Source organism: Solanum dulcamara, chromosome 9, assembly GCF_947179165.1.
Source record: "Solanum dulcamara chromosome 9, daSolDulc1.2, whole genome shotgun sequence".
Taxonomy (NCBI): domain Eukaryota; kingdom Viridiplantae; phylum Streptophyta; class Magnoliopsida; order Solanales; family Solanaceae; genus Solanum; species Solanum dulcamara.
This window is the reverse complement of record NC_077245.1, coordinates 64,394,984-64,414,296: the sequence shown is the minus strand read 5'-3', so window position 1 is coordinate 64,414,296 and position 19,313 is coordinate 64,394,984. Positions and strand designations below refer to the sequence as shown.

At 32.3% G+C, this 19,313-nt stretch overlaps 2 protein-coding genes across 3 annotated transcripts; one reads left to right on the top strand and one right to left on the bottom strand.

Annotated features, from left to right (window-relative positions):
• The first annotated feature begins 1,908 nt into the window (after positions 1-1,908).
• Positions 1,909-3,120, top strand: LOC129903367 (uncharacterized). Its single transcript, XM_055978903.1, has one exon. The coding sequence runs from the start codon at positions 2,059-2,061 to the stop codon at positions 3,022-3,024; it is 966 nt and encodes a 321-aa protein (XP_055834878.1). The 5' UTR covers positions 1,909-2,058; the 3' UTR covers positions 3,025-3,120.
• Positions 3,121-3,924: 804 nt separating this feature from the next.
• LOC129904435 (F-box protein At2g32560-like) lies at positions 3,925-12,483 on the bottom strand. 2 transcript variants are annotated; one of them, XM_055980007.1, is made up of 5 exons: positions 10,845-12,475; positions 10,656-10,735; positions 9,762-9,940; positions 6,011-6,085; positions 3,925-4,403 (listed from the first exon to the last, which is right to left on the bottom strand). In XM_055980007.1, the coding sequence occupies exons 1-5, from the start codon at positions 11,493-11,495 to the stop codon at positions 4,216-4,218; spliced, it is 1,173 nt and encodes a 390-aa protein (XP_055835982.1). In that variant the 5' UTR covers positions 11,496-12,475; the 3' UTR covers positions 3,925-4,215. The 2 variants fall into 2 exon arrangements, with proteins under 2 accessions (XP_055835982.1, XP_055835983.1); XM_055980008.1 differs by lacking the exons at positions 3,925-4,403; positions 6,011-6,085 and adding an exon at positions 6,973-7,125 and having other exon boundaries at positions 10,845-12,483.
• Positions 12,484-19,313: the final 6,830 nt, after the last annotated feature.

Sequence of the window (19,313 nt, the reverse complement as noted above, 5' to 3'; positions counted from 1 at the left end):
CGACCTGAGAACATATGTGTCACATTCGAAACAAATATGCACATACATATGTTCTCAAATCATCCCTATTGAACACATCCACATATTGTTAACTCCATCTTTTATGGTAAATCATGAAGACATATATAAAATCATGAAGACATATATAAGGGGGAGATAGATTCTTAAAAGGTGTACACATTGTACTACATTTAGTACTGGTACTTCAATTCTAGGACAATATCTTTATATGATGTCTTTGTCTATAAAGTACCACTACAAATTATTGTACTCCACGCATTTCTACTACACTTATTTGTACTACCATCTAGTTAAGTCTAATTTAAAGTTTAAGTTATATACCGGTCAATATTATGAATTGATATACCTATAAACATGATTCATCAATGTGGAGAGTTTCATTTTAACATTCCCTTCAAATTTTTGTCTTAGTGCCCCTCAAACAAACATACAATATTGTTTATAAAGTACTATGTATGATATATCATGTATATTTGTTTACTCAACTAATTCTTATTCTAATAATATTAATATTATTCATGTACTTTCTTATTTGGCATACACGCTCAACGCACGTGTCTGCAAAATTAGTATATATATATATATATATATATATATATATGAACATCAATTCACGGGTGGCAACTAATTCATCATGGAGTAGTTAGAACTTAAGAGAATTTTTTTAAATGAGACTATTAAATATAAAGTAACATTTAGGTGTTGAATGTATATCTTGAGTAGTTTTAATAGAACCTATTCATGCTTTTGTTTGTGTCTTCTTGTACCTTATTCCACCAATTGATGTATAGATTTGCATGAATATGAATGGTTGTTCAAGTGTTCAACTTATACTAATTGATCATTAGAGTTACTCAATTTTATTTTGTCTCTCAAAAGTTATTTAATTTCACCTGATTAGTTTTCATAGTTATCTTAGTCGAAAATACTTAAGTGCCTATTTAATTATGTGACATCCATAAGTTTTTAGGGGAAAAAAATAAACTAATATTTAGATTTATTTTGCGTCCAACTTATACTAAATCCGACTCAGTTCTTAACCATGGAAGTTGATTAGGCAAAGTTGAAGCCCTTTTGAAAGATAATGAAAGTCGAGTGATTTTGGTGGCCAATTACTATAAGTTGAGTTTCATATATTCATTTTTTTTTTTGGGGGGGGGGGGGGGTTTCATTCTATGTCTGGTATCCACATTGGAGTTCGATTAAGCTGAATTCGTGTATTACAGGGTCCATTTCTAGTGACTACGCTTCCAACAAAATATTTTTCATACTTATGTCTCGAATCCAACCTCTGATTAAACATGGAGGGATTCCATCACAAGTTACTATAATATAAAATTTATTATGATTTCAAATCATACCTTCATTAATTTAATATATTAAAAAAATCTCAAATTTTATATCAAAATAATTCACTTAATTCCCTCCAACTAAACAACCACCTTAATTCTTTCTTTCTTTCTTTATTGCAACAAAATCATAAAAGGGTATCAATACACGGGCGTGACACAATAAAAGGTTATAAATATATCTTAAAATTATTAGATGGATAAGTATACAATTATATTATGGTTAAACACTTGTTAGCATTAGATGAGGATTGTGATAGACAATAGAAGACCAAAAAGTCATCTTTCTCTAACTCTAATAAATAAATAAATAAAAGAGAAAAATGACTTGTTTTAAAGTTCAAAAAACAATTTATTTATTTATTTTTGTCTTTGAACAACACTAGAGTCCAAGAAAGAAGCAGCAAATATCTAAAATATGTATATAATATTCTTGTGGTTGGTCCACATATGACCATTTTTTAATCAAACAACTATATGCCACCATTTTGAATGCTTAGTCTATAGTTAGGGACATGAATGAGTATATTTTCTATGTTATTTAGCTTTGAAGATTATTTTAGAACTAAATTAAATGGTAGTGCTTGTGACTTTAAGGCAATCCTTAAATTGAGGAGCAAAATAATAAGCACTCAAACTCCTTTTTCAAGTCACTCCTAATTACTTGTTAAGAGCAAATTCAAAACTTATGGAGCTTTCATCTCCACATTCAACTTCTCCCTATGTGACAGCACCAACAAGCCCAAGTTGTTACCATAGCGCCCCTGCTAGCCCAGGTAAAAGGGTTGATGGTGGTGATTTTGAATTTGAAACAAGCAAAAAGTTTGATACAAGTTTTCATGAGAACTTTGATCAATCGTGGGATGGGAAACAAAGAGAGATGGCATTTGCGGATGAGCTTTTCTCTAATGGTCATGTCATGCCCCTTAAACTACCACCAAGACTCCAATTCGAACGATATACTAACCAACGATCGATTACATGTTCAACTATCTCTCCAAGTTCTATGGTTAAGTCCCCGTTTGCTCGACGGGACGTCGATCCTTTTGTTGTTGCCATGCAAAAGGTAATGAAGGAAGAAAATAGCACTTCAAATCATCACCATAGGCGCACAAGGTCACATTCACCATTTAGAGTACAAAATTTGGAATGGACTATTGAGGAGATGAGAAAAGAAATTGTTTCCATGTCACCCATTCAGCCTTCAAGCCCTAATACAAGAAACCCCATTGAGTCCAAGGCCAAGGGAGCATCCTATGGAAGATGGGTTCTAAACCATTCTATGACTATTGGGCCAACCTCAAAAGAATCCAAGAACTTGCTTTTTGGAACAAAAGAACCCAAGCTCAAGCCCACTTCAAATGGTGTGGCCCAAAACTCTAATGAAGGGGATGTGTTTGTGCAAACCAAAATGCAAAAATTCAAAGGAATGCTAGTGAGATATGCAACATTTGGGAAGGAGAACAATGAAGGAAAGATGATAAATCCAATTTCAGCACTGTGGAAGCCCAATTACTTCAAGAAGTTGAGTTTCAAATTCAAGGGGAATAAAAAGGTAAATGGAGGGGAGTCAAAGTTGGTGATTGTGAAGTACAAACCAGCACTTTGTTTGGGTTATGGACTTGAAAGTCCTAGGAATATGGAGCAAGCTTAGATAAAGAGATAATCCATCAATAGTGTTTGTGGTTCTTTATTTTTTTTCTGAAATGTAAACTTGAAAAAATTACTTAAACAGTGGAAGGAAAGAGTGGTTTATGTTCTATATAGAGTTAAAACATATTTGTTGCATTTTATCTTCAATGAAAAGCTGTTTTGTATCATCATTTTAATATATATATATATACTAGATTGGCAACGGCCCGTGATTTGTTCTCAGACTAAATAATTCCACTTGAAAATATTAATAATGCAAGACTACTTCGAAATATGAAAAATATTAAATTTTACGCCACTTAACTTTATTTCACCAATTATAATTATTATATTCTAAAGCCTTCTCACCAGGATGCTTATGCTTTTCTTCCTCTTTTTTTTTTTTGGACAAATTAAACTTAAGAAATGTTATTGCTTAATATTAATCATCTTTTGACATCTGGCATTTAATTGTAGACCCTGTGAAAGTAAATCAAATAAAATTAGAAATATGCAACCATAATAAACTACTCCAAAAAAATAATAAATTTATCACATACCATCAAAGAAGAACTCAACTGGAACTGTTGCTGGCTCGAGAGAATAGTTCAGTATCATCTTCTTTTAATGGGAAGAATGAATGAAGTAATATAAGGATAGGTGTTTATTTTACCAATATAAATATAAAAGTAATAGAAGGAAGTGAATTGAAGCCAAACGGAGACATCTAACTTTCTGTATCATGAAAAGGATAAATTTAATAATAATACAACTCACACAACATGTTAGTACAATTAAGTAGTGCAGTGATGGTCCTTTTCTTGTTGGCGGGTAATATAACAACAAATGAAACATAACAAATAAATAGCATGAGGTTAACTTTTTGCAATTGTAGTTATTTTAGAACATAAAACTTAATAAGTATTCCAATAACCAAGCTTCTGTCCTTTTATTGATAAACAGAAACCATAAAGGTGGATCAACAATCTAATTACTTAGTACAAGAAGCTAAACTTGAGCTTTAATAGATTTTACTAAACAAATCGATCTGTAAAACGTGGTAATCATTTAAAAACAATTAGGGATCAGTGTTAAAATAACTCCCCCACTGATCACAAAACAATACAAGTGGTACACTGAAAATACTAACTTCCAAGTCCTGGTGTAACTTCCTCATATATGAGCTTTCTGCCAACAATGGTGAGCTTGCAACTTACTCCAAGACATCGGATGGCCACAGGTGTCTCCACATAGAAATCTCTTCATTGCTCTTAAGTTTCCGAATTCCTCCATAAAATCCATCAGCCTCATTTCCTTCCTCGCGATGATCTTTCCTATCAATGTGTGTTGTCCTCCACCGCGATCCATGAGTATACTGCTTGAACTCTAGCACTACGGTATCTACAAACACCACAATGAGGTTTAGAAACCATGACAAAACAGCTTTGGACTTGCAAAGTGAAAAGAATTTGGATTGCCTATGTATTGTTTCGTAACATCAAAAGACATATAGCATTAGATTTCGAGTAGTCAGTTCATTTTTCCTTGGAACAGTTTATATCTACTAGACTATCTGTTATTGCTTCATTCCCCTGACCCTTCTTCCTTAACAATGTTAGAAAAGTAGACCTGTGAAACCTTACATCAAGTTTCAACAAATTGAAAGAACAGAACTTTGACAAATGAAGGGCTTACATTGAAATGGATATAGACGATTCATGTAGCCGACTTGAAATGAAGATAGTTTATTGATTGATTGATTAAATCAAGGCTTGAGGACTATTACCAAGTGATTAATTTTCTCAACTGATAAAAGGTGTTCAAAGTGAATGTATGTCTAGTCACACCAAACTACCATCTCAATCAGACTCATATTTTGCTTTGCTACCTTTACCAAAAGATGAGTTTAAAATCTATATAATATGAAATGGGGTGTGGAGATGGGGTCCAGAAGTTAATTTTTTGAATTATGTAAGAACTTGACAAACTCCACAAAAAAAAGAAGAGAAATCAATAATTCTTGCTGTATTGGTTTAGGACTGGTGAGGAAAAGATAGAAAAAAGAAGATACTAAGGTAGAACTCTTAAAGTCCTTAAAGTTAAAGGTAGTTCTTTAGTTAAAGCATGGACCTTTTTTTTTTCATTATTCCTAACGGATATCAAAACAAACCATAAGTATTGTTTTCAATCATGAGTTCCCCTGTGACACAAGGGCAGAGATGTAAAGTTATTATTAATAGTGAAACTAGGAATCTGGAATTCACCAATACCAATTGACACAAGCTTAGTAAGACTATGAAATTGAAAATCTTGGACAATCAATGTATATATAAGTATAAGAAGCATAACTATTGCAGCTCCACAAGGAAGGATCATAGGCTGAGAAAATAACAAGTCTTTTTCAGCTTGCTTATATTATTAAATATGCTCCACTGAAACAGCATTTATGACATGTTGGAAGAAAAGATGACAAAATTAATAGGACTTGTCTTGTGTGACATAAAAGATGAGCCCACATGAAAGTGATGGTGAGTCCAAGAGGGGCCTCTACTCAAGAAAAGGTCTATTTTGTGATAATGATGAATTGACAATTTAACTAGAATTAAAATTTCACAGCTAAGATGTCTTTTCATCCTACATATGTGTGTGAAAATCTTGAATGCACAGGCAAGTTCACAAGGCTTTTTTGTAGTTCCACCCTACCCTTCTGAAAACTAAGCGATCTAACAAGAATATGTGTATTATAGTCATTAATCTGGATCACAACTGAGACATATGATATTGATTCTGATGGGAACTGATGTTTATGTTTCTTGTATTATGGTCCGTCAAGTAATTGACTCAGCAGTGTATAGGGCGAAATCTTTGAATTCAGCCCGTTAAAGAAGGCAATCAACAGATAAACTACTGGTAAGTAAAGTTACGGTTGGATTATCCAATTGACTTAGTGTAGAAGTATACGGCTAAAAGACAAACTAGCTATAGATGTGAAAGGGGAACTAACTGACCACTATCATGACAGCGGCAGTAATACTCATTTCCATCACATGTTTCCAAGTGGCCTACAACACCATACCACCAGCCTGCAAAGTTTCCCAAAAAATTCAAAGATTAGAAAAAACAACGATAGATTTGTCAATATCCTCCAAAACACCAATCTAAGTTCAACACATTTCGCAGAAAGGAATTGACAGTGGAATCCAATCAAATAATAGGATGTCAAGGTTCTGTTAACCAGCTGATTAAACTTTCTACCAAACAAGAAAGGTTGGCCACCTTTCATTTGAAAAAATAAATAAATAAGAACTGTTCATAGCACTCCCAACATGCACTGTTGAAAATATATTCCAAAGTTTATCAATAAAAAGTTGTGGTCAATTAAAGCAGGTTTAACAGTTCAACACGTTTTGGGAGATCAGGAAAAAAAGGACCTTTTGAAAAAACAAAGAAGATTCTAGCAAGTTGGAAATATGACTATGAGTAGTCCTCTTTCCTGTTTGTAACGCATCATCCACCCAGTAATCTGGAATTTTAGTTAAAGGTGACAATAGAATTTCAAAATTAAGAAAAAGTGATTCAAATCTTAATTGTTGAGTAGAGATAACAATTTTAAGATTAGTGCTAATGACACTAATTTTAAAACCAAGTCTTATTATTTACACAAAAACGCTATCTTTCCCATCCCACCCCTTCCCCCTCCTCCTACCCACTCTACCTTTCTGCCGCCGTCACCATCGTCGTCACCACGTTCACCACCCACCAATTCTTCCTCTTCTTTTTCCATCACCACCACTTCCTCCTCTACCTTTTTGCCATCGCCATCCCCTCTTCTTCTGCTGCCGTCACCACGTCCACCACCCACCAATTCTTCCTCTTCTTTTTCCATCACCGCCACTTCCTCCTCTTCCATCACCGCCACTTCCTCCACCACCACCGTTGCCACCTCATTCTCCTCTATTGTCGCCGCCACAACAACCACCACCTCCACCTTCATTGTTACCACCAACATCAACACCTTCTTTGCCGCCATAACCATTCTCTCCTTCACCTCACAACTGCTAAAGTTGTTGCAACAGATAAGTCATCTCTTGCAGCAGATTCGCAATTTCTTGCAACAGATGTCCTATTTATTACAACAGATTGTTAACCTATTACAATATAAGCAACATGTTGCAACAAGTTGTAAAAAAAAGGGACCAAAAAGAGAAAAAGAAGAAGGGCAATAAAAAATGATGAACGTCAATGACAATGACAATAGCAACAAAGATCATAAAGAAGAATAAGAAGAAAATAGAGGAATTTACAAAAAAGAAGAAAAAAAGATCAGGGAAAGAGAAATCTAAAAAGAGGATGAATGAGAGAGTGGAAGATTACAAAGATATGAAAGGAGGAAATTTCAAAATTTGAAATTTAAAAAAGAGTGAAGACTTTTCAAATTTTCAAAATATTAATATACACCCAAAGTTTTAATTGCTCTGATCAAGTCTACTTTTCATTTAATCCAATTTGACCAAATCAAAGACACCAAAAACAAAACCAACACTTAGTACTTTTGTTCAATCTTCTCAAGTAGCATAGGAAGGAAGAGGAAAGGCAAAAGTGAAAATACAACAACAATATACCAATGTAATCCCACAAAATAGGGTCTAAGAAGAGTAGAATAAAATGTATGCAAAAAAAACCTACTTTGGAATGTAGGGACTATTTTTATAGATCCTCAACTCTACAGTGTGATAAAAATATATATCGTTGTTTCAAAACTGTTAGAATTATGCTTTGGAGCTTCAGAAACTTTATTTTACAACTCAATTTTTGAATAAATCGTAGTTAATAGTTGATTAACTAGTTTTTTCTATTTATTAGTAATTAATTTATTAAGATATAATTTGCAGAGATATTCTAGGCCAGTTTATCATTATCTTTTTACTGTGTTTGTTCTTATAAATGTAGAGTTCAAAAAAGCAAACTAATGTTATTCTCTTTGGCTTCATTGAAGTATTTTTCTCTCAAAGTCTTTCTTTGTTATTTTCTTAATTTCTTTATTAAAAAAATCAACAATTGGTATCTAGAGCCTTTTTTCTTGAGGGACTTATGAGTGAAAAAATGAATTCCGAAAATAGCTTTTCACGAATAACTCCTTCTATTTTTGATGGTGAGAACTATCAACTATGGGCTGTAAGAATGAAAGTCTACTTGGAGGCTCTTGATCTTTGGGAAGCCGTGGAAGAGGATTATGAAGTTAATCTGCTGCCTAATAATTCCACCGTGGCCCAAATCAAGAGTTACAAGGAAAAGAAAATCACTAAGTCCAAGACAAAGGCAACTTTGTTTGTTGTTGTTTCAACAACGAAAATCATGACTCACATCACCAAAAAAATTGAGATTATCTGAAGAAAGAATATGCTGGAGATGAAAGAATACGAGGAATGGAGGTATTAAATTTAATGAGGGAATTCAAATTGCAAAGAATGAAAAAGTCAGAAACAGTCAAAGAATATTTTGACAGATTGCTTGGTATGGTTAACAAGGTAAGATTGCTAAACACTGAATTTAAAAATTCAAGAATTGTTGAAAACATTCTTGAAACAATGCCCGAAAGATATGAAGCATGTATAACTATTTTGAAAAACACACAAGATCTATCCAAAATTACCTTGACAGAATTGTTAAATTCTTTGCGGGCACAAGAACAAAGGAGGCTTTGAGGCAAGATGGCATGGTTCAAGAAGCATTACCAGCCAGCCACAAAACTCAAAGGGTAAATTCTTGAAAAATTACCCACCTTGTCAGCACTGTGGCAAAAATGGACATCCTCCATATAAGTGTTGGAAGAGACCAAATGCACAGTGCAAGATCTGCTAACAACTTGGTCATGAAGCTATTTCAAAAAGAGGAAGCAATTGCCAAGTCACCACTAAAGAAAAAGACCACTTATTTGTGGCAACCTACTTTTCAACCAAAAAATCTGATTTTTGGATGATTGATAGTGGTTGTACAAACCATATGACATAGCAGAAATCTTTTTAAATAGTTTGCGTCTATGAAAAATAAGAAAGTCAGAATTGAAAATGGAGACTATATTCCTGCAAAAGGAAAAGGGTCTGTTACAATCAATTCAAGTTCAGGTAAAAAAAAATTGAAGATGTTTTTATGTGCTGATATTGATAAAAGTTTGTTGAGTGTAGGTCGGTTAATAAAAAAAGGATTTAAATTATTATTTGGGGACAAATATTGTCGGATCTTTGATTCCACTAAGCAGGAGATTTTACAAGTTGAAATGAGAGATAAAAGCTTCTCATTTAATCCAACAGAAGATGTACACAAGTCTTGCAAGACAAAAGATTAATTGACAGATTTATTCATAAGGTCAATTCCAGCCAAGTGTAGAATCTACGGTTCCTCAAGCAAGGAGGACCGTTAGAATTATGCTTTTGAACTGCAGTAACTTTATTTTACGGCTCAGTTTTTGAATAAATCCTAGTTAATAGTTGGTTAGCTAATTTTTCCTATTTACTAGTAATTAGTTTATTAAGATATATTTTGCAAAGATATTCTAGGCTAGTTTATCATTATCTTTTTACTGTTTTTGTTCTTATAAATGTAGAGTTCAAGAAAGCAAACTAATGTAATTCTCTTTAGCCTCATTGCAGTATTTTTCTCTCAAAAGTCTTTCTTTGTTATTTTCTTAATTTCTCTATTAAAAAACAACAAAAACTAATTAAAATGGAAAATGTTGGAAGGGTTTATGGAGGAACAAACCATAAGGGAATTCTTTGTTTCTTCTCCATTGAATCTCAATGTGATCACCAGGGCATAATTCAGTCAAGCAATCAGAGATATAAAGAGCATGTGGAGAGATATCAAGAGGGGGAACTCTTAATCTATCCCATGTTACACCTGTCTCTATTGCCATTGCCCTCCTTCCATGTGGAGGATATCTGCAAATAAATTAGAGAAACAAACTGATTTCAAAGAATTCATTGATCGATATATATAACTAGAAGAAAGCATTTCTGGTCTGAGTAATCAGGAATCCTCTATTCTTTTTGACCATAAAAATCCGAACAAAACAATTTTTGCCTCGCCTAATCATTAGTTATTGAGAGGTTAGAAGTATATCTTCTTTGCAAGAAAGAGAATGTGCATCCATTTGATCCTGATCATTGAGGATCGAAAGGTAGACTAGACTGGTGCTATGGTGGGATCTTCATGGACAGAAAAATATTACAGTCAATTGATGCAAAAGGGCTCTTGGTCTATCCTTGATCAGAGATTTCTCTATGAAAAATATGAATCGGAGTTTGAACAAGGGGAGTCCTTGACCTGCAAGAGGATTTATTCAATCACATATTTTGGGCTCCTAGAATCTGGCGCCTTTGGGGCTTTCTATTTGATTGTATAGCAACACCCAATGAATTGGGATTTCCCTATTCATCTTGGTTATTTCAGGGAAAGTGAATCATTGATGATGAAGAGGATGAGCTTCCAAAGAATGATTTGGAGTTCTTGCAGAGTGGAACCATGCAGTACCAGACACGAGGATCCTTTTTTAATTCCATATGTAGCTTTTGCTGATGACAAGCAGAAGAAATTCATGTCTAACTTTTATCAATGGAAAGTTCTCTGGATTTATAAATATATATTTCCAATTACCTGGCCTGGAAAGTGTCGGTTCTTCGACCATAGCTAAGCTCAGCATCATAGCAAGATAGCATAAAACCAACATGGCCATTCTGCAATTAGAAACAGAGAAAATATTAATAGTGAATACATTTCACACAAAAAAAAATGAGGTAAAAAGTATTCAAGCAGACGATTTGAAATTAAGAAAATCGTTGATACCTCGCGATTGTATACTTGAGCAGGGAACCAAAAGTTGCCAGATTCAAGAGCAATATACATAGACATGATTGAATCAATAGCTGGAGAAACCTTTTTCTGGAAACTAGTACTAGAATTGGATCTAACTAATGAAATAGGCCAAAACTGTGAGAGGTAAGTCATTAAACCTCTTTCTTTGGCCTGATTAAAGAAACTTGAATCATTTCTTGAAGAAATACGCAACTGCCACTCTGTATGAGCAGCAGGGCCAAGAACTCTGCCCCATTTTTCTTTCATATGCTTTTCCCAAAGATATTTACGAGTGCATTTCTCCCTCAGAGAGCTACAAACACTTGCCATACTACAAAGTCCCTCTGGTGGGAGCCTCTCAAGAATACATTCCAAAACCAATTCAGGCAAATCCAACACAGACATTTCTGAATTTGCCTCAACATTATCTACTCTATAGCTGAAGCTCTTCCTCCTCAGTGTCATCATATTTGAAGACATAAAAGATTCTTTCTTGAAAGGGTTCAAAATCAAGAAATCATTCCAAAACCAGATTGATAAACATCTCACATCAGAACTACTCCATAAGGGAAGTGGCTTAAGGGAAAGAGACTTACAAAGGAAAGTAATAAAAGTAAAGCAAGTTATCAATAAGAAAAGCATCTGTTAAAGTTGAAAAAGCTATCAACTTAAGCATAAATCATGTGAGGAAAAGATCAAAAGTTAGGTGACCAACTATGTTAAAGTAAGGTCAGTAAAACTCTATTTGTTTTACTCTTTCTTCTGTAACAATTATATATATAACTAATACACCCTTTCTTAAGAAGGAGATAAAGCAAAATACAGATTTTATACTTCTATTGGCTTGACGAAGCCCACCAAAATAAGCTGTGGGCCTCGCCAAAAGTCTAACAAGATTGATTGATTAAACTCTACTACTATATACAGACACCCTTTATCCTGATGAAGAAAAAGGAAACAATAGGTAAGTGTTTTCACATAGATTTAGACACAAGAGCAAAGGGGAAAGTGGAAGATTATCCTCTATTTATGTACAAATTCCCACATCAAGACTCCAGTAGAGTTCATATGCACACTAAAGAATGGATTTTTTTTGTACTCTAAGATGAATGACAGATCTGATATGGGCCTCTGACACCTGGAAAAATCCCCCAATAATGAAAAAAGAGGAGATGAGTCCAGATACAAAGACCCCTTTTAATCAAAATACCAACTTTTTTGTGTACAAATTAATGGGGAACAAACAAACAAACAAAGGCCACCACCAAGGTCTTTCTTGGAAGAATCAAAGGAAGGATTTTGAAAACCAAATCTAGGTGCTTATATTTAATTATATTTGACTCCCAATTGGAGCAAATATACAAAGGAAATGAAACAAAGAACACGAAAGAAAGAAAAAGAATGGAGATGGATGAAGAAAAAAAGAAAGGATGATTGAGATAGTATATATTAGACAAGTGGGGTTGGCCCCTTTTCAATCTAGATTCTTGTTCATCAAAACAAAAAAAAATGATTTTTTCTTGGGGAAAAGAAAATGGTTAAATTGTAGTAGTAGTTAGGCCAAGAACAAGGAGAAATCAAATGTGTGGTTTGTGGTTGAAAGAGAAGGTCATGGATTGGTTAGTTTCTATGCTCTTTGGTGGATATCGATGCAATAATGGTTGCCACAAACAAGGGAGAAAAATAAAAGGAACTATGGCTACACCAATAAATGTAATTATTAACCTGCTTGGATTGACTTATTTTTAAGCATATTATAAATTAAAAATTGTTTATAAATTAAAAAAAAAAGTAGATGTAGGCCAAAAACTTTTTTCTTTTGACTTATAAGTTATTTTCAATTTATTAACTGCTTAAAATAAGTTCATCCAAATAAATCCAACTATTTATTGAGGCTTATTTTAAGCAAAAAAATGATTTTAAGTTAGCAAGTCAAACACTCAAAAAAGCTGAAAACAACTTATAAGCAGCTTATAAGTCAATTCAAACGGTCTCTATATAGATTATGGTGTATTCCTCCCTTTCATTAAATTGTCACGATAAGATTTTACACGATTTTTAAGAGCGTTATTTGACTAATATATCCCTTATTAATTTTTTAATCTTTATCTATTTATGTATCTCTTAATTCGAGAATAATTAATGTTAAGGGCAAAGTTGAAAAACAAATAATTAATTTCTGTCTTGATTGTTTAAATTGACAATTATTTTGGAATAAGTATTTTTAGTATACATGACAACTAATATTAGCCGGAGGGAGTATATTTTAAGAAAAAATGTCACTTTTCTATAATGAAAATAATTTAATTATTTTTTAATAAAGTAATTTATAATTATAGAATCATTTAAGATTTGTTTTATATTATGAATTTCAAAAAATAAAAAAAATTATATCAAATAAAATGATGTTACATAAATTGGAACGAATGAGGTATGTGTTATTCAAGCTAATTGATATTGTAGCATAGTAAAAATGAAAAAGGGTTAAAAATATTCTTAAACTATGTTAAATGAATAAAAATATTTTTTTTTTATAGTTTGGTCCAAAAATATCATTTTTGTTAATACTTTAATCCAAAAATGTCCAAATAAATATATTGTTTATTTTCTTTTTGAACACATTCTTTTTCTAATAATATTTTTTATTAGCAAATTGTCCTACTTTAATTCAAAAAAAGTAAAAAAATTGATTTTATTATAATTATTTTTTTATCATTATCTAAATAAAAATTAATGATGGACTTACTATGATCATATATGTATTACATATATTATTCGTGAAAAAGGTACATGAAATTATTATATTTTGATTGATAAAATGAGATTAAGAAGAAAAAAAATATTTTCTACCTTTTTATTAGTTAAAGTGGTTATAAAATAAAACAACAAGAATAGAATTCTTTAAAATTAATATTTTTATCAGCAACAAGACTTATTTTTAATAAAAGAAATAATATATTTATTCGAAAATGACATTTTTGACACATTTAGTAACAATCAGGGGCGGACCTACATGCAGTTTAGGGGGTTCATCCGAACCCCCTTCGTCGAAAAATTACATTGTATGTATAGAATTAATTTATTGATTTATGAGTATATATTTAATAATGAACCCCTTGAACACAAGCTATAGACTTGGTCCAGCGGTAAAGGGGTTCACGAAATTGCATATTCTGGAGCTAACTTTGCGGATTCGAGCCCGGGTAACAACATTATTGTTCATATTTTAGCTTCAGCCAATTTTCATTTTTATTTGCTTAATAAATGAAATGTTCAACCCCAATATTGTAATATTAAACTGTATTATATGTGTTTAATTATTTTACATAAATATTTTAGAGCACAACATAAAATGAATTACACTTTACATTCATTTTTTTTCTATTTTTATAAAATTAAGTAAAAGTTATAACTTTTTTTGAGTTTTCATATTTAAAATTAAAAAAAATTCTCTCATACTCATTTTAAGTCAAACATTTAATTTTTATTTGATTAAGGAATAATATGATTATAAGTAAGATTAAATAAATAGGATTGGATTTTGGAAGTATTCTCTTACCCTTCTACTACAGATTAGTGACCATAACTTAACAAAAAATATGCTTTTAACGTACAAATCAAGAATTAAGAAAATCCTCATTATTAAACTTTTATTTAATTATTTATCTTATTTTAATATATATTTTTGGATAGTATAATCTTTTGTGTTCTTTATTTAGTTTCAAAAATTGAATATTGTATATATACAACAATGACGACGACAGAACCCATAATTAAAATTTTAAAAATATATTTTCTCATATTGATTTTAATATTATGTCAAACGCGTACTTTCTCTATTTTATTGTTAGTGTTGAGCTAAAGTTGAATTTTATCTGGTTGCTTATATTTGATCCACCCATTCATATATGACCCGATCCGATCCGCTTATTTGTAGATACTATTAGCATGCTTACTTATTTTTTTGAATCCCTCGATAAAAATTCTGGTTCCGTCACTGATAACAATAGGGACATTTTAAACCAAACTATCAACGGTAAAGGTAGCTTTGGATCAAAGTATTGATAACAAAAGTATTTTTTGACCAAACTACAAATGAAGGATATTTTCTGTTCATATCGCATAATTTAAGGACATTTTTATCATTTTCCGTACTAAAAATAATAACTGAAAGGTAAGAGTTTAACAACTCATCTACTGTTGCAACAAGTTGACGGTCTTATTTTCCTAATTCCACCAAGCCGACCAAGAATTTGTTTTCCTTTTTTGGGTTATTTGCTAATGCAAGCAAGCAATTACTAGTTGGATTCAAAAACAGAAAAAAAAACAACTTAGCTAGTAGCTAAGGAAGAAAAATGAGTGAAAGGTATTATACAAGTCTTCAAATTAAAATTGATGACATTGATTTAATCAAATGTAATTAAATAAAAAGTAGATTTGAATAGAATAATTAAAAATTTTGGGTGCACATTAAAAAAAGAAGTCTTCTTTCCTATTTTAAATTTTAAAATTCAGAACTTGTCCCTCTTTTATTATCTTTGCGATCTTCCTTTCTTTATCTCTCTCTCTCTCTTTTTCTCTCTCCTCCCTCCCTCCATCTTCTTCTTTCTTTCTTCAGATTTTTCTCTTTCCCATCTTCTTCTTTGTTGTATTCATTGCTGCTACGTCCTTCGTCAATATTTATCCTTTTTATCATTTTTTTTCTCTTTTTTATTCTTATTATTATGGACTATTTTGCTTTGATTATGAAAATTCTAAAAAATCAATCATTTTTAAGTCTTTGAAAGAAATTATGCAAACAATCAAACAAATATGATAATTGTTGCAGTAACTATGATAGTTATTACAACAATTTCTACAGTTGTTTAATTTATCTAATAGAAAATGAGGTGAAGTTGGAGCCGGTGAAAGAGATAGTGATTGTGGCGAAGGAGGAGGTGATGGTATTGGTGGTGACTGCGAAGGAGGAGATGATGATGAGGAGGAAGTGGTAGTGGTGGTAGAGGAGGAGTTGATGGTAGTAGCGGAGGAGAAGGTGGTAGTGACGCCTGCAGAAGGAATAAGGACGACAACGACGACGGAAGGGGTGGGAGGGAGAAGGGAAGGTAGGGTCTTTGTGTAAATAATAAAACTTATTTAAAATTAACATTATTAACATTAGTCTTACAATTGTCAGTTATTAAACGCATAATAGATGGAAAAAATAAAGGAAAAAATATAATAAAAAAAGAGAAAGAGAAAATGAAAATGAACATCCAACAACTTAATAAATAATTATTTTTTATAGAATAGTTAGTTCATAAGAATAAGGTCGAATGGAGTTGAGGAGACATGTAACTTATGAGAATACAAATGGATGGAGGTTTTTTGTAATCCATCAAATATAATTAAATATGATAGAATTTTTAATTTATTAAATAAATCGATTAGCCTTGGAGTAACTGGTAAAATTGTTGTCATGTGACCAGGAGGTCACGGATTCAAGCCTTGGAAACAGACTCTGATAGAAATGCAAGATAAGGCTGCGTACAATAGACCCTTGTGGTTGTGCCCTTCTCCGGACCTTGCGCATAGCGAAAGCTTTAGTATACCGGACTGCTCTTTTTTTAAATAAATCGATTAATGCAAAGAATGGAAGAAATCATCAAAAAGTGATAAAAAAGGTAAGTAGCTTTAGGTGATAGAAAGATGTCACATCACCTTTTCTATATCTAACTTTATTATATGTATAGATTGTTTTGAACACTTTAATGGAGCATCTATGTGTTTCATTAGATTTTTACCGTTCACATTTTATTGGATAAATAATAAAATAGTTGCTTTGATGACCTTGATTGAAATTGACCAAAGAATGTGGTGTAGCGAATGGAACTGCTCATCCCTTAATTAGATGTTTTGATTTTGAAGTTTAAGTATAGAAAAATTGTTTAGAGGAAGCTCTTCCCCCAAATAGGCCCTACATATATCGAATTAAGCGAGGCTCTAATATAAATATCGAACATCGATTGAATTTTTTTATTTTAAAAAACTACCTAATTAGACTACTACACTCCCCCCCTCTCCATCTTTCTCTCACTCTCTCCCATCTTTTTGCTCCCCCGCTATCTCCCCTCTTCTCTCTCTCTCTCTCTCTCTTTCTCTCTCCTCTCTTTCTACTCGGTGATGATAACACTTAGATGAAATTGATGTGCATATTTTGATATCAGATTCATATATCTATGCACGGATACACTAGATATTTGATACCGGATATGCAAATGAAATTAATATTGAATATACTAGATGAAATTTATATCAAATATACTAGATGAAATTGATTTTAGATACCCGAATACATGAATTTGAAAAGAGATACACAAATACATGCAATTGTGAAACTCAGATATATTATGCAATATAAATATATAGAAGTAGAGGGACGAGAGAAGGATAAAGGTGAGCAAGAGAGGAGAGAAGTGAGATACATTTTTTCTAAATACAATATATCTAGAAGTAATTCGGATAAAATATGTAATTGTTGAAACTATTGATACATTGAGCAATTAGCATATATAATAGTATGTTTTATAAATTAAAAGCCACCGAGATTGAGAAGGAGAAAAAAAATGTCCCAAGAGCAAGATTTACACATGCTCAAGCACATTTGTAACTTGTAAGTAAACCAAAAAAATGAGTCAAAAGGTAACTATATAGTCCATCAAAATTTCGTACTCTCCAATCAAAAAAAGAAAAAATAATAGTAGTCAAAGTCAACCTCTTTCCTAAGGAGAAAAAACAGAAATGGAAATCATCTTCTCTAATTTCCAATTGTTATGTGTTATAATCAAATGAAATACGTTCTAATTGACATTTTTATTTGGTGAATGTTAATAACCCTAATGAACAAGGTTGTTATAATGTAAAATCAGTAAAATAATTTGAGATAAACCTTATAAGATCCTCTATTTTATTTAACTATAGCTTTAGTTTTTTTTTTAATCTGAAATGAGAATGTTGAGATGGATGTGTGGGCATACCAGAAGCGACAGGATTAGAAATGAGGCTATTCGGGACAAGGTAGGAGTAGCCTCGATGGAAGACAAGATGCGAAAAATATGACTGAGATGGTTTGGGCACGTGAAGAGGAGAGACACAGATGCCCCAGTGCGGAGGTGTAAGAGATTGGCCATGGATGGTTTCAGAAGAGGTAGGGGTAGGCCGAAGAAATATTGGAGAGAGGTGATTAGACATGACATGATGCAGTTACAACTTACCGAAGACATGACCTTAGATAGGAGGGCGTGGAGGACCCACATTAGGGTAGAAGGCTAGTTTATAGTATCGCTATTCTTCCTTTTTAGTAGGCGTATTAGCGCACTATAATTCCTTGTGGTCTGATTTCTGTTATTATCTATTATTTTCTGTACTTTGATTACTCTATTTTATCTGAATTGCTTTCGTTATTTGCTTTGACATATCGCTTTGAACTTCTTATCCTTATCTGACTTCTTTTTATGATTTTACTGAGCCGAGAGTCTTTCAGAAACAATCGTCCTACCTTGGTAGGAGTCAGGTCTGCGTACACTTTACCCTCCCTAGACCCCACGTTGTGAGATTTCACTGGGTTGTTGTTGTTGCTTTAGTTTTTGTATGTTCATTAAAAAAAAATAATATATATATATATATATATATATATATATATATATATATATATAGTTTACTAAGTTACCTTTGTGTAATAAAGGTAGAATAATATGTCCTCCTAAACCTTTTTAACGTTAAAAGGTATAATTGATAACAATTATCAATTTTAGTCTTCAATTTCTTAAGAAAATTATTCTTGAATAATTTTTGAAGCTAAAACAACAGTTAAAATAAGACGAAGGGAGCATCAAAGATACTGAAGATAGTAAAAGTACTTATAATGACTATTAAAGTAAATATTACAAAGGGAAAATATTCAATTATGTCATTGAACTTTGAGAAAAGGCTCATTTATGTCATCCGTTAAAAGTTGGGTTAATCTATGCCAATGTCATTCAATAAAGTGTCCATTCATGTCATTATTTTTTAACGATCCAATTTGATGATTTCGCAAAACCATTTTTTCCATGTGGCCGCTTATTAGAGGTCTACGTCACCAAAATTAAACCGACTAATATTAATTATTCCCACTAGTGTTAATACTTCTGCTTGAATATCTCTTTGAAGATGAACTAGGTGGAGATGGTGAACCAGATTCTCTATTGGTGATCAGAATAAAATCTACTAGCGGCGGAGACGGAGGATTAGAATACTGAGATGGTGGAGCGGTATGATCAACAAGTAAATCCAGTGACTTCAACAGTTAATTTTTTGGACTTGAAATCACTGTGGAGAAATTCTCACTGAAGCGGAACTTGAAGATGAGTATGAAGAAAATGAGCTTGACCCACAAAAATTCATCATCTCAACGACAGTAAAAGTCCTACATGACGCCGA

What these genes read in the sequence shown, in the direction of transcription:
- LOC129903367 (XM_055978903.1), top strand. Translation starts at nt 2,059, where the DNA reads ATGGAGCTTTCATCTCCACATTCAACTTCTCCCTATGTGACAGCACCA.
- LOC129904435 (XM_055980007.1), bottom strand. Translation starts at nt 11,495, where the DNA reads ATGCTTTTCTTATTGATAACTTGCTTTACTTTTATTACTTTCCTTTGT. An exon ending in CTCAAGTATACAATCGCGAG is followed by an intron (nt 10,736 to 10,844) that starts GTATCAACGATT and finishes TTCTAATTGCAG; the next exon opens with AATGGCCATGTTGGTTTTAT. An exon ending in AAACAAAGAATTCCCTTATG is followed by an intron (nt 6,086 to 9,761) that starts GTTTGTTCCTCC and finishes GAAACTTTGCAG; the next exon opens with GCTGGTGGTATGGTGTTGTA.